Source organism: Rhineura floridana, chromosome 2, assembly GCF_030035675.1.
Source record: "Rhineura floridana isolate rRhiFlo1 chromosome 2, rRhiFlo1.hap2, whole genome shotgun sequence".
NCBI classification, from domain to species: domain Eukaryota; kingdom Metazoa; phylum Chordata; class Lepidosauria; order Squamata; family Rhineuridae; genus Rhineura; species Rhineura floridana.
The window spans coordinates 79,612,626-79,637,036 of record NC_084481.1 but is presented as its reverse complement, the minus strand read 5'-3'; the positions used below and the strand labels follow the sequence as shown (position 1 = coordinate 79,637,036).

General features: G+C 41.9%; 1 protein-coding gene across 8 annotated transcripts in view; it reads left to right on the top strand.

Moving 5' to 3' along the window:
• KALRN (kalirin RhoGEF kinase) overlaps positions 1 to 24,411 on the top strand; it is an 872,788-nt gene that overhangs the window by 502,414 nt on the left and 345,963 nt on the right. For all 8 annotated transcript variants that reach the window (XM_061609058.1, XM_061609049.1, XM_061609051.1 and 5 more), the window contains one exon: positions 20,684 to 20,806. In XM_061609058.1, the coding sequence (XP_061465042.1) occupies positions 20,684 to 20,806 (123 nt within the window). The remainder of the gene's footprint in view (positions 1 to 20,683; positions 20,807 to 24,411) is intronic.

The window sequence follows — 24,411 nt, the reverse complement described above, 5'->3', positions numbered from 1 at the left end:
CTGGAGCCCCATTTATTTTTAACTCTGTATCTGCAATGAAATTGTCAGGGGCATGGGCACACTGGTGGGAATAAACCCCAGGCTGCACATGATCACCAATCACAGATAGGGCTGAAAGCACTAATAAGGTGAGAAAAGGCCAGCCTGAAGCTTGCTCCTTACAAGTAGCAGAATGAGTATGAACGGGATGGGATTTGTTGGTTGGTGCAAATGTTTCCTTCTAAAGGAGTAGGTTACTGTCAGGACCGCTCCTGTGGTCTCCACCCTGTCTCGATCCCACCTCAGGGTCCTGGTCGCTTAACGGTTCTCTCACTGGCCCTAGAAGAAATCTCTCAAGATCCCACTGCTATGCACCACAACCTGACACTCTTTGTCAACAATATTGCCTTGAAACTGTGCGTTAGTCTCCTCCTGGCCTATTGCTACGTTGTGTCTGGGTGCACTTGCAGGCCATAACCCCCCCTGTATCTTTGTGCCTATAAAGATTACAGCCTTGGGTTGTTTTGGATACCTGATGGTATCTCTTCACCACTGCCACCATTGATACTGTTTCCCAAACTTGGTATATGTCCTGCCCACCCTTCTGGTCTGTGAAACCTAGCCAAGGATCAGGCATTTTGGTAAACCAAGAAACATTTATTTATTTACACAGGGAATAACAAGATTACTTAAAGGTTCAGTCAACAAGCGTGTGGTTTCATAAGATGCGTTACTGTTTATATTTCTTAGTCATGGATAACCTGCCTCACTACCCGCCTAAATCCACCCAACAACCCTCTCCAAAAACCACCCTCAGAACTCCAACCACCTCACAACTGTCATCCTCCCATTTATACCCTCAGACACCCAGACGCTCAGCCAGTCATCATACAACACTTATCAACATTCCAACCCATGTACTCCCCCCTCTCACTCAGTCTACTTACCACATATACTCTAATAAACCCGCACTTACCATATTTACAATAATTACATGTACAGGGGCATCACTGTTACATGTGGCTGTAATTACCTTTTCTTCATTGATGGCCCTTAAGGGTGGCTGAATTACATAGCTTAGGGCTGAAACTATTTGGAAGTGATAGATTTGGTACTAGCAAGCTAGTCATTTATGCTAAAATGGACAGGAATCCTGTGGGCTGATGTTTAATTGTTTTCAACTGTCTATAGAGCAGGCTGTATTTTCCCGACATGACCATTTATCTGCAGTTTGAGCTTCTACTGCAGTTCTAACCAATACTGTCTGTTCTGTTCTTGAGGACAGAAGGATCAATTATATTCTGTCCTGTCCTTGTAAACAGTGGCAGTGTAAAACATGAGCTATCTGACAATATTACAGAAGTTAACATTTTGAATTCTGTGCCTAAGTTTTTAAAACTTATTGCAGGGAATGGTGGCTCTACCAAGTATTAATATGGTCTCATCAGTGCCTGGATGGGAGACCGCCTGGGAACCATATGTAAGCCACCTTGGGTTACTATCATGAGAAGAAAGGCGGGGTATAAATAAAATAAACAAACATGTTTCAGTTTTTTATGTTTCTTACAAACATTTCCCAATATAAAACCAATGTCACCTAAATAATTGATTTTGAGTTTCAGTGTTTCAAAATAAAATATCATACAGAACGAAATTACAATGTACTATTTGTAATTCAGTAATATGAGAGCATTGGTCAAGGGTCTGATTACTTTTGCAAGGCACTATGTGTGTGTGTCTGTGTGTGTATATATATTTATATATTTATAAGTATATATATATATATATATATGAACGTAATTGTGATTAACCAAACAGAGGTTTTTATTGTATTAACAAAACGTTTCAGCTTCCGCCTTCATCAGCTGCTAACATACAAATGCTGTTACCAAGGTGGCAGTTGCAAAGCATTTTAACATCGAGGGTCACAGCCTGTTGGACTTTTCCATTACAGCGATAGAGATGCCAGCAGATCCAGCAGCATTGACTAAAAGGGAGAACTTTTGGATTTACTCTCTGGACACATTGGCACCACATGGCCTGAACCTGGAGGACAGTACCACCACTACTTAGCTTCTGCAAATGAAGCGCCTCTGAGCATTCCATCCTCAAAGCTCTATAACTGCCACCTTGGTAACAGCATTTGTTTTTTTTTACAATAATTTTTATTCAAATTTTCATAAAACAAACAAAACAAAATCATAAAACATTCAAAGACAAAAAACAAAACAAAACAAAAATGATTAAACAAAAAAATAAAATGTTGACTTCCCATTTGTCGCAGATCAGTTATAGGTCTACAATATATAACAATCCTGTCTCTTAAATTATATTATAAAATCACTTTCCTCCAGTAGTTATCTTAATTAATCATCAAATCTCATAAACATTACTTTATTCTTTCCACAAAAAGTCAAAGAGAGGTTTCAATTCTTTAAGAAATATATCTATCAATTTTTCTCCAAATAAACATGTCGATTAATCCATCTCGTTAATAATAATAATAATCTTATTGTCATAACCATAGTCCAAATAAACATATCGATTAATCCATCTCATCAAAATCTGTTAGGTCCAATAATTTCAATAGCCATTATTCCATTATCCATATTAATTCCATCTTCCATCTTCAATAGTCCTGTTAAATCCAGTAATTTCAGTGTCCAATCTTCCATTATCAGTATTCCATAATAATCTTGCTGTCATAGCCATAGTCATATAATAAGAGTCTGATGGGAATTTCCTCTATCCCAAATATTTTCTTGCCATCGATTCTGAATAAGTTGCTGAAATATTGTTGTAAAGTCATATCTCTGTTCTTCTTTTTTACAAAATGCACTGGCTCATCTCTTGAGAGTTTTTCCATTGTCACATGGCTGCAGTTAATTCCATAGATTTTCTCTATATCAAGCTCCATCACGTCATTCCAGTCCAGAAAATTATCCAAGCCATTGATAACTTTATCTCTAATATCTTCATTAATTTCTTCAGAGATAACGTTAAATTCCAAACAGTAGATTTTATTTCTAATATCCATAAACTCCAGAGTTTATGGTAACAGCATTTGTATGTTAGCAGCTGATGAAGGTGGAAGCTGAAACGTTTTGTTAATACAATAAAAACCTCTGTTTGGTTAATCACAATTACGTTCATATATATTTTTAGGTGATTAACGGAATCCTTATAGGGATCCAGAGCAAGCTTGAATGAAGTTCTGTTTGTTGCTTTCAAAACTGTCTTATATATATTAGATTCCATCCTTCTAATAACAGTTTCTATTTTTTATTTAAAAGATTATAGGTTACCTTTAAAGGCAAAGGCCTCTCAAAGCAATTTACAAGATAAAATAGAATATAACAAAATACAATAAGTAAAACCAGCAATGAGCAATAAATCAACAATTTTGATATGACTAAAACCATCAATCCAACAAGTGCACCTCAAGAGAAGGCCAAACAGATGTGTCTTCAGAAATAGGAAGGCAGGTCTGGTTGTGCTGATGGTTGAAAAATCTTGTTTTTTTTGTGTACTGTATCTTTGGCATTATTTTTTTTTTATTAAACTGGATCTAAATATCTGGTCATATCTTTATCTTATTTCTGTCACCAAGTAAGTATATTGATTTATATATTGTATTTTGCATTGCTGTAAGTCGCCTAGAGTGTTTGTTAGCTCGGACAGATAGGCGACTCACAAATAAACTTTTATTATTATTTATTATATTATTATTATTTCACAGAATCTCTAGTGAAAATAATGTGAAGATTCACTTACTGTCTTTGTTCTGGAATAGAGAAATTGCTGCACAAAACCAAATCAAGAATCCTTGTGTTTTTAAAAGGGTTCTAAGTAGGGTTACCAGGTCTCGCTTTTTGGCCGAAGTCTCTGGTTTTTGGGGCCCCCCTCTGGTTCTCTGGCTAGCACCCCTTAATCTCCAGACTCTCAGCTTCAATTTTTTTAAAAAAGTAAGTTTCTAGGTGGTCTGGTTCCCGAGATATACACCAAAACGTCAAACGACCCCCCCGCACGACTGTTAAATCTGTTTTACAGATCTTTATAACAGCTCCTAGCTCTAACTACAACTCCCATCAGCCCAGTCCAGTGGCCATGCTGGCTGGGGCTGATGGGAGTTGTAGTTTTTAAAAAAGTAACTTTTCCAAGCTTTGGCTCTAACCCCGCCCTTTCAGGATTGTAGCCAATAAATGAAGCCAGGGTTGTGACTTGTTGATCCAGGCATGCCTAGGCTTAATTTCAACGTCAGAAAATGGTGGCTTTGAGATTTTGCAGTTTGCATAAGTAATATGGCTTAATGTTTTTTTTCCTCTTGTGTGCAAGAGTCAGACCCTGGGCTATGAAATATGAAAGTATTTAATCCAATACTTGCTTTCCATGTACCTGGAGTAAACCCCATTGAACTCCATTAGGACTTACTTTTGAGTAGACATGGTTAGAATTGTGCTGTAAATTAATGGGACTTTTGAGTAAACATAGCACAGACTTGTGTTTGTGTTGTAAATCTTTATCTCCCTCTCCAATCCTATTTTTAAAGCCACAGGCAGGGTTTACCTAGGTATCACAGTTCTTATTATGTAGGAAACTAATACTGAAGTTTTAAAAATATGTTCCTCAATGACCAACTGGTTTGACAAGAAACTATTATATGGGGTGTATTTGCACACCAGAGAGAGAGAGAGAGAGGGAGAGAGAGAGTGTGTGTGTGCGTGTGGAGCTTTTCCAACAACCATGTGAGGTAGGGTTGATTGGAAACCAAGGCAGCTCACAATAAAAAATAAATCCCTTTAAAAACCAATAACCATAAAACAAGTATAATCAGTTGCAAAACAGCTTAAAGTGGCATGATTCCAAATTTTGGGTTGGGTGAATGAAGTTTATTTATTTTTATTTATTTATTATTTGATTTATATCCCACCCTTCCTCCCAGTAGGAGCCCAGGGCGGCAAACAAAAGCACTAAAAACACTTTAAAAATCATAAAAACAGACTTTAAAATATATTAAAACAAAACATCTTTAAAAACATTTTTAAAAGCTTTAAAAACATTGTTTTTAAAGAAAAGGTTTAAAACCATATTAAAAAGCAATTCCAACACAGACACAGACTGGGATAAGGTCTCAACTTAAAAGGCTTGTTAAAAGAACAAGTTCCTTATCCCTTGAGTATACAGTTTTCCCTGGTTGAGTAAGCCCCATTGAATGCATTGGGACTTGCTTCTGAGTAAACAAACATATGATTGCACTATAAATATCTTTACAGGTTGTGTAAATAATGAACATATTTGATAGTCATGCTTATATCAATATTTTGTCATACTGTGTCTCAATAAGTATCCGATTTCACACTATGGTTGTACAACACTTCCTCTACATTTTAAGTATGCCTTGGGGTGATCATGGTTCTCCATTGTTTTCATCCTGAGGGGCAGATAGGCTGAGAGATGGTGAGTAGCCCATGGTCACCCACTACAGTTTATAGCTCATTTCCATTTTGAAAAATTAATTAAAACAATTTACATGCAGGCAAAATTTATTAAGTGGATTCACACAATATGTTTAAAGCACATCCAACTCACATTTAAAGCGCATGACTTCCCCTAAAGAATCCTGGGAAGTGTCATTTCCCCCTCACAGTTATAGTTCTCACCACTCTTAACAAACTGCAGTTCCCATTATTCTGTGGTGGGATTCATGTGCTTCAAATGGGTGTTGAATGTGCTTTAAATGAATGGTGTGGATCTGCCCTAGGTATGATGTGCATTCAAGAGTGAATTGAAAAGAACAATTTTAAAAGATACTTCTTACTCTTACTCATTTCTCAGACCTCTTTCTGAAGTGAAGGGACAAATCTGTAAAGATGTTTGGAGCAGCCACATTAAAAGATAAGGCCAGGGCATACCAGGCAGGGGGTTGCCAACCCTGCTTGTAGATGGATGTCTTTGCAGAGGATCCCTAGTCAAGGTTTACCAACAGCACAATCCAGACTATATCTACTCAGAAGTCAGTCCTGTTGAGTTCTATGGGGCTTAATCCCTTAGTAAGTGTGTTTAGAATTGTAGCCTTCAGGAGCATCCATCTTTACTCCCCAATGCTCCCATCTAACATCTCCACAACACTAGGCTCCTTTGTCCCTACAGTGGCCTTCTGGTGACTGGCCTGGCCTGAAGGCACTTAAACCCTTGTTGCTGAAAGCAAGTAGGCTAGATTAAATGTTCCCTACCCAGGCTCCATCTTTTAGCTAAGATTTCTATTTTAATTTCCAATCAGATATTTTTTTAGTTGTATGCTCCAAGCAACTGTGATTGATGCTTAATGTATCATGCTTAATGACATCATTCGGGCCCACCTCAACATCATTCGGGCCCACCCCATGATATCACTAGGGCCCGCCTCCATGACATCACTAGGGCCCACCCCTCAAATCTCAGGTTTTGAGATGCTTCTGACCTGGCAACCCTAGTTCTAAGTAGCAATAAGAACAGCTTAGTTTGTCTCTGACTCAGCCATTAAAGTCATTAACAATGGCAGAAAAAGCCAGAGGATAAATTCCTTTGTGTGTTTTTCACTTTCTAATAGACCTTTATTTGACATTACCCTGCTGTGATAAACGGGAAGAAGGGAGGGAAGAATCTATTTCAAGCCCTGGCTTTTAACACAACAAAGGGAGAATTTTGTTTTAATTAAATTGGACTTGATGAGCATTATTGTCAATTATGCAGGATTAGGATTCAGTAAGCCTCCTTAATTTTTTTCTTTTGACTGTTTTTATTTATTTATTTATTTTGTTATTACCATTGCTGACATCTAGGTCCCTCCAAAAGTGAAAGATTTGTATATGCAACATTTACAGTGCTGGATTGCCAAGTAGAACCCACTATTTTCCCTAAAAGGCAGAGGAGTTTAGAACATCTATTTATTGAGGGGAACACCCTTTGCCCCCTCTATATTTTCATTCTGTATTCTAGTTGCACAGTAGATTTCAGCTACCAATTCTTGCCTCTTCTTTTTTATGGACAGAGGTGAAGCTTGCTTCACGTAGCAGAATTAGGATGCTTCCTTGCTTTGCGCCACTAGTGATGGCACTGGGAAGTCTGAAAGCACAGCAAGAAGTACTGAGGCCTCTGGGGCAAGCAAATTCAGGGACAGCATCGTCGTCTAAAGACCGGGCAACTTCTTTCACTGTGTCCTTGCTGGGGAGAACATAGTTTTTAAGCCAAGAGAAAGCTTTCCCAGGCTTGTTCTTTTAAGGGCTCACATGGGAGCTATATAGTTCTTGCAAATGAGTAATGGTATAGACCTCTCCAGGTATGTCTCTTTAGGGTTCACTTGGTGATTGTATAGCCCCAATGAAAACTAATGAAAATTTCTTGTGGTGGTGGTGGTGGTAGTAGTAGCGTACACACACACAAGCCCAGAAAAAGTTTTTAATGCAAAACTAACTGAAACTGAAACTGTATAAATGGTTTTGGCTCAGTTGTGCAGTAACAATGGTGTACTGGAAGCACCCTCTGCTGGTTATAATTAGAACAAATCAATTGTGCTTCCCAAAATTGTGTAAACATTAAGGGGAAATGGAGATTCTTACAGTATATTTTGTGAAGAAGGGGAGAGTTCGGTTGGAGGCATCACTCTTTCCAGTGGTCATCTCACACTGAGCATTCTCTCCTAATTACTGATGAATGAAAATTGATAATACATTATCTTAAAGGTATGAGATGAAAGACATCTCAGTGGGGAGGTGGATACATTGTATACCACCTTGAGCTACTTGGATAAAAGGTGGGATGTAAATGTAATAAATAATCACAGTGTTCAGAGTTTCTAATGAAAGACATAAAGTAGTGATGTGATATACTGCTCACATTACCTCTTCTGCAAAGAAAGAAACCAAGAATGAAACATCAGAGAGAGATATGTTAAAAATATATATCCCTACACAGAAACACAGGAAGATGAGCTTGGTAGCTCCACCGAGAGTATCTGGATTAAAATTAATGGAGCAAGTAATAAAAGGAATGTGGTGCTTGGAGTCTACTACCGACCACCCAATCAAGGAGAAGACGAGAATGTCATTTTTGAAAAGCAAATTGCCAATGTTTCGAGGAGGCGTGATGTAGTAGTAATGGGGGACTTCAATTATCCTGATATCTATTGGGAGACAAATTCTGCCAAACACACCCCCTCCAAGAAATTTCTGACTTGTGTTGGAGATAACTTTCTCCTACAGAAAGTGGAGGAAGCAACCAGAGGATCAGCTATCCTTGACTTGATTCTAACCAATAGAGATGATTTGGTGGATGAAGTGGCAGTTACAGGAACTCTGGGGGAAAGTGACCACACCATACTTGAATTCTTGATTTTAACAGAAGCAAAAGCTGAGAGTAGCCATATGCTCACCTTGGACTTCAGGAAAGCTGACTTTAATAAACTCAGAACAATTGTAAGTACGGTTCCATGGCAAGCGAACCTTAGGAGAAAAGGAGCTCAAGATGCGTGGGATATTCTAAAAGTGCAATGGCAAGCAATTCCAATAAGGAAAAAAGGGGGGAAATAGCAGAAGAAGCCAATGTGGCTTTACAAAAAGCTTAAAGCTGACCTGAAGACGAAAAAGGATACATACAGGAAATGGAAAGAAGGCCAGGCCACAAAGGAAGAGTACAGGCAGGTATCACAGAATTGCCTGGATGGTGTCAGGAAGGCTAAAGCTGAGAATGGGCTGAGGCTAGCGAGGGATGCTAAAAGCAACAAAAAAGCTTTCTTCGGGTACATCCATAGTAAAAGACAGAGAAAAGAAACGGTGGCACAGCTACTGAATGAGGATGGCAAAATGATAACAGATGACAAAGAAAAGGCAGAAGCGCTCAATTCCTTCTTTGGCTCACTCTTTTCCCAAAAAAGGGTCTATGACCCTCCTAGGAAACATGAAGTAGAAGGGGTAGGATTGGAGCTTGAGATTGATAGACAAACGGTCAAGGAATACCTAGTCACGTTGAACGAGTTCAAATTGGCAGGGCCTGATAAACTGCATCCTAGAGTATTGAAGGAACTGGCTGAAGAACTCTCAGAACTGCTGTCTATTATCTTTGTGAAATCATGACGGACTGGTGAAGTGCTGGATGACTGGAGCTAATGTTGTCCTTATCTGCAAAAAGGGCAAAAAGGAGGAACCGGGGAACTACAGACCAGTCAGCCTAACATCAATCCCTGGAATAACTCTGGAGCAGATTATAAAGCAGTCAATCTGTAAGCACATTGAAAACAATGCAGTGATTACTAGGAGCCAACATGGATTTATGAAGAACAAATCCTGCCAAACTAATCTAATCTCATTTTTCGATCAGGTAACCTTCCTTGTAGACTGTGGGAATGCTGTGGACATAATATATCTCGACTTCAGCAAAGCTTTTGACAAAGTGCCCCATGATATTCTGATTAGCAAGCTAGCTAATTGTGGGTTGGATGGAACAACTATCCGGTGGATCCACAATTGGCTCCAGAATTGTACTCAAAGAGTGCTTATCAATGCTTTCTTCTCAAACTGGGTGGAAGTAATGAGTGGAGTACCACAGGGGTCAGTCCTGGGCCCAGTGCTCTTCAACATTTTTATTAACGGCTTGGATGAGGAGATACAGAGCATGCTTATCAAATTTGCAGATGATACAAAATTGGGGGGCAAAGCTAATACCACGGAAGACAGAAACATAATTCAAAGGGACCTTGATAGGCTGGAGCATTGGGCTGAAAACAACAGAATGAAATTCAACAGGGATAAATGCAAAGTTCTACACTTAGGAAAAAGAAACCAAATGCACAGTTATAAGATGGGGGATACTTGGTTCAGCAATATGACATGTGAGAAGGATCTTGGAATTGTTGTTGATCACAAGCTGAATATGAGCCAACAGTGCGATGTGGCTGCAAAAAAGGCAAATGCTATATTAGGCTGCATTAGCAGAAGTATAGTTTCCAAATCGCATGAAGTATTAGTTCCCTCTATTCAGCACTGGTTAGGCCTCATCTTGAGTACTGCATCCAGTTCTGGTCTCCACACTTCAAGAAGGATGCAGACAAACTGGAACAGGTTCAGAGGAGGGCAGCAAGGATGATCAAACAAGGCCCTATGAGGAGAGACTGAAAGAACTGGGCAAGTTTAGCCTGGAGAAGAGAAGACTGAGGGGAGATATGATAACACTCTTGAAGTACATGAAATGTTGTCACACAGAGGAGGGCTGGGATCTCTTCTCGATCGTCCCAGAGTACAGGACACGGAATAATGGGCTCAAGTTGCAGGAAGCCAGATTTCGACTGGACATCAGGAAAAACTTCCTAACTGTTAGAGCCATACGACAATGGAACCAATTACCTAGAGAGGTAGTGGGCTCTCCAACCCTGGAGGCATTCAAGAGGCAGCTGGACAGCCATCTGTTGGGAATGCTTTGATTTGGATTCCTACATTGAGTAGGGGGTTGGACTTGATGGCCTTATAGGCCCCTTCCAACTCTACCATTCTATGATTCTATTCTATGATTCTATGAAACTCTATTTTGGCTAAGAATACGATTTTTCCCTTCAATGAAAATATTGTATGTATTTTGTCTTTCATTCAAAACATGCAAGAAAATTGCACTGTTTCCTTGTGAATATTGACAGGGGAAGGTAATTTGGTTTTCTCTTTATAATAAGCATATTTGAGGTCATTAAACATTCCCTGCTTTCAAATAATGTGGCCTTGCTTTCAACCTCAAGTTTTTGCTTAAACTGGATTATAATAGAAGGTGTAAAGACTTCCTGATGATGGGAAAGGATGTTAACGGAAGTATTAATAGATTCAATAATGGTAGATCTAGCTAGCAACTCTTTCATCATTGCTGTTATTACAACCCATGTACAAATACTAGATCAAAGGCATATTAGAAGCAAATGCCTGTTAACATTCTTCAAAAAATATTTGGGGTTCTTTACTGGTGAGAGTTCATCCTAAGAGGGAAACTAAGATGGCAGTTTCCTCTCACAAAGCCCATATAATATTTGCTTATCCATCAAACAGCAGCTATCACATTATCCCAGCATTAAGTAGGATAGTGAACCCTTTCCTTTTTTTTTTTTGATCTGTATATGAACTGTGTTACAAAATTACTAAACATTATTATACTACACATTTACACCTACCAAAGAATTATGGCAATATTTATAAAAATTGCAAGTTTTGTAGAAGATCCTGTTCTGTGAAATATATTTGGCAACCAAAATGATCAAGGGGGTGTGCCAACTCTCCTATGAGGAAAGTTTATAACATTTGGGGCTTTTTAGTTTAGAGCAGCCTTTCCCAACCAGTGTGCCTCCAGATGTTCTTGGACCACAACTCCCATCAGCCTCAGCTAGGATTGCCAGGCACACTGGTTGGGAAAGGCTGTTTTAGAGAAAAGCCAAGTAAGAGGTGATATGATAGAAGTGTATCGAATTATACATGGCTTGGATATGGAGCCTTTCCCCCCCTCTCTCATATGAAACTAGAACTTATGAACATCCAGTGAAGCTAAATGTCTTCAGGAAAGACAAAAAAAAGTCCTTCACACAGATGACAGTGAAACTGGAATTCCCATGCAGTGATAGCCACCAACTTGGATGGCCTTAAAAGAGGATTAGACAAATACATGGAGGATAAGGCTATCAGTGGCTACTAGCTATGATGGCTATGCTCTGCCCTGTGGTTGGAGGCAGCATGCTTCTGAACCCCAGTTGCTAGACACCACAGGACAGGAGAGTGCTCTCGTGCTCAGGTCCTTCTTGCGAGCTACCCATAGGCATCTGGTTGGCCACTGTGAGAACAGGATGCTGGACTCGATGGGCCATTGGCCTGATCCAGCAGGCTCTTCTTGTGTTCATATATGCAGCTTTATCCTGTGCATCTTTACCCCGGAGTAAATACAAGTCAGAAGGAGACCTAAATATGTCATTTACGGGGTGCTTAACAACCAAACTAAGTATTCAGGCATCCTGGGAAAATTACATTTCCCAAGTCCCTAGTATTTGGTGTTCCACTATTTCAGCATCTCCTGTGTCTTGGAGGGAAGGAAAAGCAACTTATTTTATGATCTGAACCACAAACCACTTCTTGGGGAAAATGTTGCTGTACTTGGAATACAAATAAACAGTACAAATTGGACATTGCTTTTATTCTGAACTTCGTAATGACAAATTACAGTGACTAGTACTCTTTTTCCTTAGCAATACCTAAACAGAACCCACTTTTCCAGTTTTATATAGCATAGGCAGGGAAACTTCAAACATTTTATAAATCATCAACAATAGAAAGAGTGTAGGCAAGATGACTGAAGTGATGCACCCTGATGCATAGAGTATTTCAACATACCTGGATCCTAGAAGCTAAAAACCAGTGCAGGAAATTGGTGTGCAGAGCCAGCACCAGACACGACTGGGCGCTTGGGCACCAGGCTGCCCCGGGCCTGTGGCACTGTAGCCCAACCCTCCCACACGTCCCACCTACCTCTCCTGTCCCTGTGAATGACATGTGTGCTGTGTGCACGCCTAACACCAACCAAGACGGCGGCACGGAAATCAGCCCCTTAGGGAAGCCCCCACTGCCATCTTAGTTGATGGTAGTGTGGAAGGAAAATAACTTCACAAATCAAATTTTAAGAGAAGCAGTCAATTGGACAAGTTTATTGCAATAAAGAAAGCACTGATGTACATCCGGAGAGAGAGTCAGAGAGTCTCCCTCACGAATCATGGACACACAAGCTTATATAGTTGTACATGCGTCACACAGAATATTTCAGGTCTTATTCCATGTATGGCAAGCGACCTAACACATAAGGTGGAGTTTGCTATACACCTAATGTATCCTTTTCAGCTGACACGAATCATCCCAGTCATACCTGACACCGGTTTTATCCCTCAAAAGTACAAAGAAAGATTTGAAACCTTTCTTCAACCTGCAACTTCCCTTTTTCAAGAGCTAGCTGGCACAGCTTGCCACTTCCTCATTTCCTTTGTAGCTTAACAAATGTACCTTCAATATGTGAGCTTAAAAAACCTCTTAGCTTTATAGACAGATAAAAGCATATTGATGAAATCCCTCTGTGAGCAAAGGTGAGAGAGTTCAGCTTTCTTTCTCAATCGCCCCTTTGAGACTACCAGTCTCACCAAGCTGAACTCTCTCCCAGTATGTTTCAGATTTTTGTGGGAGGGCATCTCAGCGGTTCCAGATTCAGGTATTCAATTGCTTCAATACCGGATGTATGCTGTGTGGTGTGAATGAGATTGGTGTGTGTATGTATGTGAGTTGTTGCTTGTTTTAACTATACTTTAATTGTATTTTATTGTATTTTAATGCTATTTAATTATTTGTTCTGTTGAGTTTGCTATTTATTTCTATGTTTTTGTATTTTATGTTGCTGTTTTACTCTTATGTACACCGCCCAGAGAGCCTTTTGGCTTTGGGCGGTATAGAAATTAAATTAAATAAATAAATAAATAAATATTTATTCATTTGGTGGAATCCATTTTTACTCACACTCTGCATAGAGCTTCCAGAGCTTCCAGATATTGTCACATCTCATTGCCTTCTGTATTTAAGTATTTTTCCTGCTTTTCTACTCATTTCCTTTCAAGCGGCATTTTAGATATAGCAGAGAAACAATTATAAAGCAAAGCAATTCATAAGCACTAGTGAAACTGTTGACCTTAATTGTATTGATGCTTATACAGCCTTATAGAAACAGTCTCAACAAGGTGATAATAACATTAATTTAGAGCCCAATAAATCAAATACATTTCCAGTTATGTAGATACATTTAACAGAGGAAATACTCATATTTCCAAAAGCAATACCCAGATGCCTAGTGAGATCACACCAACCAAACAATATAGATCTTACTCTTAGAAGTGCAGAGGATGACCACAAAATTCAATTTTACAAAAATTTTCAAAGTTCAATTTTCCTGCAGTTTCGGAACTCCTTCCTTTTCTGGGCTACCTCCTGCTTTGCACAATGAAGACCAGAAGGATTGTTAAGATTGAAAAGTCCATCTACTGTTTCTGGTAAGGCAAGTTGTCCTGATGGTTTGAAGGGTGATGATTGGCCTCGTGGCATCTGAGATCCTGTGGGGCTTCCTTGCTATCAGGAAACTTTTGGGTGCCCACTAGCACTTGGCTTACCATGGGTCTTTCATGGGCATTATTATGGCCCTTTTCCCCTTGGTGGGGATGAGACTGAAGCCATTGAACTGTCACAGACTTTCAAACTTGATACAACATGTGCCTGCACCATCTCCAAATCACAATCAAAGATGAGTTCAAGCCTCTTTGCAGACAAGTATTTGTAGCCTGCTGTACAGACCCCCTTGGATGGAGAGCAGGTGGAGGCCCCCCAGCTGCCGGATGGGATGGGATGGTTCTCATTGCTTTCCCCAGGCATAGATGGCTTGTGTCTCAGCAAGGTGCAATAATGGAATGAATACATGAAGTGAAGGCAAAAGAAGAACCTTGGTATTTTGCAGGAGAAATTGCAGTTTGCCAGATACTGCAACACCGCCTCTGATGAAAGTGGTCGAATTCTTTGATGATACAATCTCTCCCCCCCCCTTTTTGATTTCATAGGAGAAGGAAAGCAACATTCATTATAAAGATGGTCAAAAACCCCATGTTCTTTGCAGAAATCTCAAACATAGGCAGTTAGCTAACTAATTTATATGTTAACATCCTCCAGCTCATCTAGTTAAGCATTCCCAGAAGCCCAAAACTACAGCAACAGCAGAAAATGATAAAACCAGAAGAAAAAGTCTTGCAATGGCAATCAGCTCCTTTTATCCTGACCAGCACTACAAACCCAACCAATTCCCTAATATAAGATCAGCTGAACCGAAGAAAAAGAGTATAACTAAGGGACTGTTTCACACAATCTCAATTAATTGGAATGTATTCAGGTTTGGCAATAACAATACAATTTAACAAAAAGGCATTCTACTGGATTCCTTTGCCAATATTTCACTTCCTGCAAATTAATACTCAATTTTAGAATTTCATGATTTCAATTCAAAATCCAAATCAATTCAGTTAAGCTTAGTTAAATTATATGGTAAGCTAATTATTGAATAAGATAGAAAACCTCTTTCACACAAGGCTAGTTCCCATAGGGGTATAATAACTGCTCAGCTTTTGGTGACTTCCCCTTCATTGTGACAAATTCCACAATGAATTTAGGTGTAAACTAAGATATAACTATGTCTTCCATTATTTCCTTTCTTTTGTATGAGGCCTAATTCTGTAATTTATCCAAATTCTCTATGTCAGCCACTGGCCTCTGATCAAAAACAAACATTAAACCAGGATGTTGAATGGTTTGAACTGTACTGCCACCTTTGCAGCCAGAGCATTTCCTTTTGGACCATTATGTTAACCCCTAGTGTGCTTCTCATTTTATCACCTCTATGATTTCTCGGACACTGACTTCTGCAACACTGTTTTAAGCCATGAAACCGTCCAAGTGAAACTGTAACCCCCCTTTTCATAGCAAAACAGCGTTGAAAAGACCTTCAAATTAAAGAGCTTTCCCTTTAAATACAGGCAACTAATTTATTTATTTATTTATTTATTTATTAAATTTATATACCGCCCGACTAGCAATAGCTCTCTGGGCGGTGAACATAAAACAGCATAAAAATACAATAAATAACAAAACAATACTAAAATACAAGCAACAATCCAACACAATAAACATTTTTAAAATTAAATCAGTGTAACTTAAAATGCTTCAGAGAATAGGAAGGTTTTGACCTGGCGCCGGAAGGAGAGCAGAGTCGGCGCCAGGCATACTTCCTCAGGGAGACTGTTCCATAGTTCGGGGGCCACCACTGAGAAGGCCCTAGATCTTGTCATCACCCTCCGGGCCTCCCTGTGAGTTGGAACCCGGAGGAGGGCCTTCGTAGCAGAACGTAGTGCATGGGCCGGTTCATATCGGAAGAGGCGTTCCGCAAGGTATCATGGTCCCGCACCGTATAAGGCTTTATAGGTTAATACCAACACTTTGAATCTAGCCCGGAAACATATTGGCAACCAGTGCAAGCTGGCCAGAACAGGTGTTATATGCTCGGACCGCTTGGTCCTTGTTAACAATCTGGCCGCCGCATTTTGCACTAGTTGTAGCTTCCGAACTGTCTTCAAAGGTAGCCCTACGTAAAGCGCATTACAGTAATCCAAACGTGAGGTTACCAGAGCATGTACCACTGATGTAAGGTCCTTTTTACTCAAATAGGGACGTAGCTGGGCTACCAACCGAAGTTGGTAAAACGCATTCCTAACCACCGAGGCTACTTGAGCCTCAAGTGAGAGGGAAGAGTCTAAAAAGACTCCCAGACTACGAACCCGGTCCTTTAGGGGGAGTGTAACCCCGTCCAGGACAGGGTATATATCCACCATCCGATCAGAGAACCCGTCCACCAACAGCATCTCAGTCTTGTCTGGATTGAGCTTCAGTTTGTTAACTCTCATCCAGTCCATTGTCGAGGCCAGGCAACGGTTCAGCAAATCGACAGCCTCACCTGAAGAAGATGAAAAGGAGAAGTAGAGCTGCGTGTCATCAGCATACTGATGACAACGCACTCCAAAACTCCTGATGACCTCTCCCAACGGCTTCATGTAGATATTAAAAAGCAGGGGGGACAAAACTGACCCCTGCGGGACCCCATATTGGAGAGCCCGCGGTGTCGAGCAATGTTCCCCAAGCACTACCTTCTGGAGACGACCCGCCAAGTAGGAGCGGAACCACTGCCAAGCAGTACCTCCAACTCCCAACTCCGCGAGCCTCTCCAGAAGGATACCATGGTCGATGGTATCAAAAGCCGCTGAGAGATCAAGGAGAATCAACAGAGTTACACTCCCTCTGTCTTTTTCCCGACATAGGTCATCGTACAGGGCGACCAAGGCTGTCTCAGTGCCAAAACCGGGCCTAAAACCCGATTGAAATGGATCTAGATAATCAGTTTCATCCAATAGCGCCTGGAGCTGGCCAGCAACCACCCGTTCCAAGACCTTGCCCAGGAATGGAACATTCGCCACTGGCCTGTAGCTGTTAAAATTGTCTGGGTCCAAGGAAGGCTTTTTCAGGAGTGGTCTCACCACTGCCTCTTTCAGACAGCCCGGGACCACTCCCTCTCGTAAAGAGGCATTTATCACTTCCTTGGCCCAGCTACCTGTTCCATTCCTACTAGTTTTTATCAGCCAGGAGGGGCAAGGATCCAGTACCGAAGTGGTTGCACGTACCTGTCCAAGCACCTTGTCCACGTCCTCGAGTTGAACCAACTGAAGCTCATCCAACAAAACAGGACAAGACTGTGCTCCGGACATCTCACTAGGATCTACTGCTATAACTTGAGAGTCTAGGTCCTGGCGGATACATGAGATCTTATTCTGGAAGTGATCGGCAAACTGATTACAGTGGGCCTCCGATGATTCCACCGTGTCCGGAGGGTTTGAATGGAGAAGCCCCCGGACAACTCGAAAGAGCTCCGCTGGGCGGCAAAGAGATGATTTAATAGTGGCAGCAAAATGATGTTTTTTAGCTGCCTTCACTGCTCCTACATAGAGCTTAGTCGAAGCATTAACCAGCGCATAATTGTATCCGTCGGGAGTTCGTCTCCATTTCCGCTCAAGCCTCCTCCTATCTTGCTTCATCGCTCTCAGCTACGGAGTATACCATGGAGCTGTATGAGCTCTACACAGGAGAGGGCGTGCAGGAGCGATCGTGTTTACAGCCCGGGTCATCTCCGTATTCCACAGAGCGACCAGGGCTTCAGCAGGAGCGCCAGTCCTATCAGCCGGAAAATCCCCCAGAGCCCTTTGAAAACCTTCAGGATCCATTAGTCTCTGGGGGCGGACCATTTTAATAAGTCCCCCACCCTTGCAGAGGGAAGAGGTTACTGAAAGTCTAAACTTCAGCAAGCAGTGGTCTGTCCATGACAAAGGGAGTGTTGTAAAACTCCCCACATCCAGATCACTTTCCCCATGCTCAGTAGCAAAAACAAGGTCTAGAGTGTGCCCCGATACATGTGTTGGACCACTAACATATTGAGACAGCCCCATGGCTGTCATGGAAGCCATGAAGTCCTGAGCCGCGCCAGACAAAGTGGTCTCGGCATGAATGTTGAAATCCCCCAGTACTATTAGTCTGGGGGACCTCAACAATATATCCGAGACCACTTCCGCCAGCTCAGTTAGGGAAGCCATTGGGCAGCAAGGTGGGCGGTACACCAAAAGGATTCCCAGCCTGTCCCTCTGGCCCAACACAAGGTGCAAACACTCCAGGCCAGTAACTGAATGAACATGGTGCTTGGTGAGTGAGATGGAACTCTTATAGACGACAGCAACCCCACCTCCCCGACCCTCAGATCTACCATGATGCTGAACCAAGTACCCCGGTGGGCAGAGCTGAGAGAGACCAACTCCTCCCTGCTCACCCACCCAGGTCTCGGTTATACATGCCAGATCGGCTGCCTCATCCACAATCAAATCGTGGACGAGGGAGGTTTTATTATATACCGATCTGGCATTTAATAACAGCAACTGGAGATCTGAGAGTTGGCTGATAGGACTACCAACGACCTTGCGGGTGTGGGAAGGACAGGAACAAGGCACAGCCACAACATGTCTGGACCGCGTTCCCCTTACCTGGCACGTCCTTCTCACAGCGCCATACCTTCCTTTGCCCGTCACTACAGCAATTGGGGCCCCCTCAAGTCTCCCCGCCTGATGGATAAAACTCTCTCCGAAGCACATAATACAACTAAAATATACAACAATTAAATGTATAAACACACACACACACACACACACACACACACACACACACACACACACACACACACACACACACACACACACACACACACACACACACACACACACACACACACAAACGAAAAGAAAGGAGCAGCACAGCAGCAGCAGCCTCTCCTTCCCTTGGGGCGATGCTTTCTTTCTCCTGCAGGCCCTGGGTCTCCCAGGCCACCTCAGCCAGCCGGCTTATGTATCCCTCCAAAGAGGGACAGGTGGTAAGAATCAGTCCTGGCTGGCTGGGTACCTGGGGCCTGGTTCTGCCAGGCAGAAGTCCCTCAGGGAAGGGTGGTGGAGATGGTGGTCCCACAGCAGCAGCAGCAGCAGCAGCAGCAGCAGCAGCAGCAGCAGCAGCCGCCGCCGCCGCCGCCGCCGCCGCCGCCGCCGATCTACGGCAGGGTTGGGAGCTGACACTGAATGGAGTGCTATCCTCCCACCCTAAGGAGGGGCCCTTCAGGGGCCTCTCTGGGCCATAGGGGCACTCAGCTATGGCGTGTCCTGGCCTCCCTCTGGTGCCGGCCCCATTGGTGTGGTTCATAAGTACAGAATTTCTCTGTAAATTCTGGTACTGCTCTTTTGCATGTATTTGCATATTTGTTTATTACATTTCTTTTTGATGAATGTGGGAGGGAACAGAGTTGCATTTGGGGTAACCAAGAGTGGGACAGATCAGTAGTGCTGCTTGCAGTCCCCCTTCACCTCACACGTAAAAGTAAGAATATTTTCTTTCCTTGTGAAGTGGCGGGGGAAGGAAGGTGGGCAAAACTATCTGAATTTTGGAAGCATTCTTTGTGAAGACTTACAAAAAGTCTTTCAGGTTTAGTGAATATTTTAAAGGAATGCTTGTGAAACCCAGGTTTTAAGATGAACAGGTTGGTGTTCAGCTATCACTAGTGCTAAATTTTTGGAAGATTATGGCATCAAAATGCATGACTACGTCCTTGCTAAAATCAGTTACTGTTCTTCTATGGCATTTATATATCCATGCCTTCTTGAATTATCTGCATATATGGTATTATATATATATTTTTAATGGCTTATAATACTGTATGCACATGTTTTTGATGGACAATCAGTTGTAACAATAAAGTTTTTATTACTCAGGACAAGCATTTTTACCAGCTCTAGGACAGCTGATATATTTTTGGAAAGATAATCTTTTAAACCCACCGCATATTAGGTTTGCTAGGATCAGTTATGGTGAGTAGATTGGAAGCTGATGTTACTTGAAAGGCTGATGTCTTCCACTGTTAGATGGTTTGGTACCCTCAGCCCTAGCCTCTTTACATTAAAGGTCCAAACAACCCCCTCTCTAGGTTCTCAAATTAAATTGATCCCTTCCTTTCAGTTCAGGTTTATTTTAGATAGCCTGCTTGGGATAGGCTGCCCATGTGAAGTGAGTCATTGCACATCTAAGACAGGGGTTATGTTCACACAGGAACGGAAAGGAAAGCAAATAGATGTAAATGTCTCCTCCAGATGATGATAGGGATGGTTGTTTTTCTTTCTTTTTAAAATCCCAGTAATTTAGAATAAATTCATTTCTCCTACAAAGCATTGAGCGATCATCAAGAAATGCATTTTATATATGATGGAAGTAAACAGGTAACAGCTATTAAATAGCAGCAATTTATCAGTAAACAGCCAAAAAGCCTTTTACTTTGGATTCTGATTAGATTTGTCTCTGAAAGGTGTTTAGTGTTACAGCAGATAAGCTCCTCGGGCTATTGAATCCACTAATATGCAATGGTGTTGTTTCTAAGTAATGCCCGCAGATAATAAAATGTTTCGTATTGAACAGCCATGAAAGATAATTGGATATTCTTCTTTTCTGTCCAGGTATTGGACTGGATTGAAAACCATGGAGAGGCCTTCCTCAGTAAACACACCGGAGTGGGAAAGTCCCTTCATAGGGCACGAGCTCTTCAGAAAAGACATGATGATTTTGAAGAAGTAGCACAGGTAAGAGGATGAAAGTTCTGAGCATATTGCTTTAACTGAGGATATCACTGCACTGAGTTATATTGTTGCTTCAGGGACTCTGGAGTGCTGTGATCTCTGAGGTTTCTTTTCAAACTTGTGAAATAAACTGTGTGTGTGTATCTTGGGATGAAAATCCATAATGCCCACAGGGTGAAGGGTTACCAAAAAGAGCTGAAGGAGACCTGAAAGTACAGTGCCAAGAGAATCTACTGTAGTTTTAGATTAGTGTCCAGCCTTCCTCTTTTCTTTGTGTGTGTGTGTGCGTTTGCATGTGCTTGTGCAGGGGGACAGTGAAATCAATGGCAGCAGGGCAACTACCGTTGGTTTTCTTGAATGATGCACCCTATCAATCCTTTTCAGTCTGGCTTCTTGCCTGATTATGGATGGAAACAGCTTTTATAGCCCTGGTAGATGATTTGCATTGATTGGGGAAATACTTCCTTTTGATCTTATTGGACCTCAGAGGTATTAGAGATTGTGGCCTACACCGACCTCTTGTATAATTTGATTCATTTGATGGGGTGTCAAGGTGGTTCTCCAGTGATTTAGTTCTTTTTGTCTGTTCAATTGTAAAGGGAACCAGTTAGGAGACTAGCTGAGCCCAATGGGTGTTGGTATATGGAATTCCAAAGGGATAGTATTGTCACTAACAATATTTAATACCAATGTTGTTTAACTACTAGATGAGATCATCTAAAGCTTTGTTGTGAGGATTCATCAAAATGCCAATGACACTCTATATTTTGCTAACAGAGCATTGAGGAGCTGCCATCTCAATCCAGAACCAGTTTCTGGAGGCTGTGGCCAGGTAGATGAGAGTGAACAGATTAAATCTGAATCCTAATAAATTAGAGGTGATTCTTGGGGGCTAAGTAGGAATGATATGCCTGTGATATACGGGATAGTTGTATTCCCATTTAATCACTTTTGGCAGCTGCTTCTAAGCCCAGTCTTGGTTCCTGAGAAGCAGATGATGGCTGTAGCTAGCAGTACATTTACCAACTGTGCTTGTGTAGAGATGACCTTATGCTGGATAGAGATGACCTCATCAAGCTGATCCATGCTTTTGTAACTTCCAGGGCGGGCTACTGCAATGTACTCTATGTTGGGTTTCCTTTGACAATTACTCAGAAGCTGCAGTTGATATGTGGAGAGACATAATGATATTTGACCTGTGTTGCATCAGTTGTATTGGGTGTCTGTGGTTTTCTGGGCTCATTTGAAGATGCTGGTTCTGACTGATAAATGAACTGATATCTAAATGAATGACCATGATGCAATGGTTTCCATATGTATATGAGTCCATGGGAATCAGTCCACAAAACACTTTGAAGGAGGGGAAGAGCAGAATTCGATTTAATTCATTAGAGTGACATGGAGCTGTGCCTAGTGAGCTGCTAGCCCTTTGTCCTAGTCTCTGGAAGACATGAGCTTAGCCTCTAGTATGGTGGCTTCAGATCTCCTTGCTGTAGTGGCTTCAGATCTCCTTGCTGTAAGGCTTTACACTATGTATCTTTGAAAGTCTGCATAGCTGACGGATCAATAGCCTATGGTTCTTATTGCCGCATTCTTAAGACTAGAAGATGCCATACCATCTCCTAATTCCTTCCTGTGGCTCTTGCTTAGACATTCAGTTTTATTGTCATAATTAATTCATCTCTTCCTTGGCATTTACAGCCACAAGCATATACAAGTATGTCTCTTCTTAATTGACTCTTCCGATAACATACATATTGAATTCCTTTGGGCTTATTTTAATTACTTAAGCATCCGTAAATCCCTCCCCCTTCATCTTTCCAAGGTTCATTGGCTCTAACTGACTGCTTACTGCTATGTGGCCAGACAAAACAAAAGTGTTCTGGTCAGTAGAATGGCTAATCAAGAAATAAGGGTTCAGACTGCACTGAGTGGGGGGTAGCACACCATAATTTACCCAGTGATATTGGACCATGGTGTGCATATAAGCACTCACTCATCTTTAATTATCTACTGAATGGTGAGGAGGATTTCAGCTTTTCTCCTGCTTTCCTGGATGTCCATTAAGTAACATTTGTATGATAATATTCTCCTAATCTCTTGATAGGAGTTACAGATGGACTGCTAATCAAATGGATAAATGCACATGATATGTAGGTTACCGCTGAGCAAATGGTTGAGGGGTGGGGGAATAGCTGCATACAAGCAGAATCAGTGCAGGGTGCAGAAATGTATACTCTAGGCAGTATTGTACTAAATAATTGGAAGAATGGAATGACATCCATTTCTGGAATGTACCTTTCCTTCCCTCTCTTCCCCCTGCGATGTCCCCATAACTGCTCCAGAGGGTTGGGGGGAAACCCCAGAACAGATTTAGAGCATGTGCAGGGGGTGGAGCTGGAGCTGGTGTGAAGGTTGCGGATATCGCCCGTCATTTAGACAGTTTGGTAGACAGTGCTGGGAAGAAGTCAGTGTTCATGGTGCACGTTGGCACCAATGACATGGGGAAATGCAGCCGTGAGGTCCTGGAAGCAAAATTTAGGTTGCTAGGTAGGATGCTGAAAGCCAAGACCTCCAAGGTGGCTTTCTCTGAAATGCTACCGGTTCCACGCGCAGGACCAGCCAGACAGGCCCAGCCTTGCAGTCTCAATGCGTGGATGAGACAATGGTGTCGGGTGGAAGGGTTTGGATTTGTTAGGCACTGGGGAACATTTTGGGACAAGCCGGGCCTGTACAAAAGGGACGGGCTCCACTTGAACCAGAATGGAACCAGACTGCTGGCACTTAAAATTAAAAAGGTTGCAGAGCAGCTTTTAAACTGACTGAGGGGGGAAGCCCGACAGGAGCTGAGGAAGGTCCGGTTCGGAATAAACCTTCCCCCTGGGATAAAAACCAAAGAAATGATGAAATTTTAAAAGGGGTAGGCCTAGAAGTAGGCATTGTGAGAGCAGGGGCACAGGATATCAATTCAGAAGGGTAAAATTACCACAGGCTAAACCAAAAGTGCCAAAGACACTTGAAGAGAGACACTGCTTACAAGTGCCTGTACGCTAATGCTAGAAGCCTCCAAACCAAGATGGGACAACTGGAGTGCTTGGTCTTAGAGAAGAGCATTGATATAGTGAGCATAACGGAGACCTGGTGGAATGGAAAAAACCCAGTGGGATACGGTTATCCCTGGATATAAACTATATCAGAAGGACAGGGAAAGACGTATTGGTGGCGGTGTCACTCTATACGTGAAAGAAGGCATTGAATCCTGCAAGCTGGAAACCCCAAACGAGGCGGACTCCTCCACAGAATCGTTGTGGGTGGTGATACCATGCCCCAGGAGTGATTTAATACTGGGAACGATCTATCGTCCCCCTGATCAAAATGCTCAGGGAGACCTGGAGATGAGTTATGAAATTAAGGAAGCATACGAACTAGGAAATGTGGTAGTAATGGGTGACTTCAACTACCCAGACATAGACTGGCTGCATATGTATTCCAGTCATGACAAAGAAGCAACATTTCTAGATATTCTAAATGACTATGCCCTAGACTAGTTGGTCATGGAACCGACCAGAGGGACGGCAACCCTGGACTTAATCCTCCGGGGGGACCGG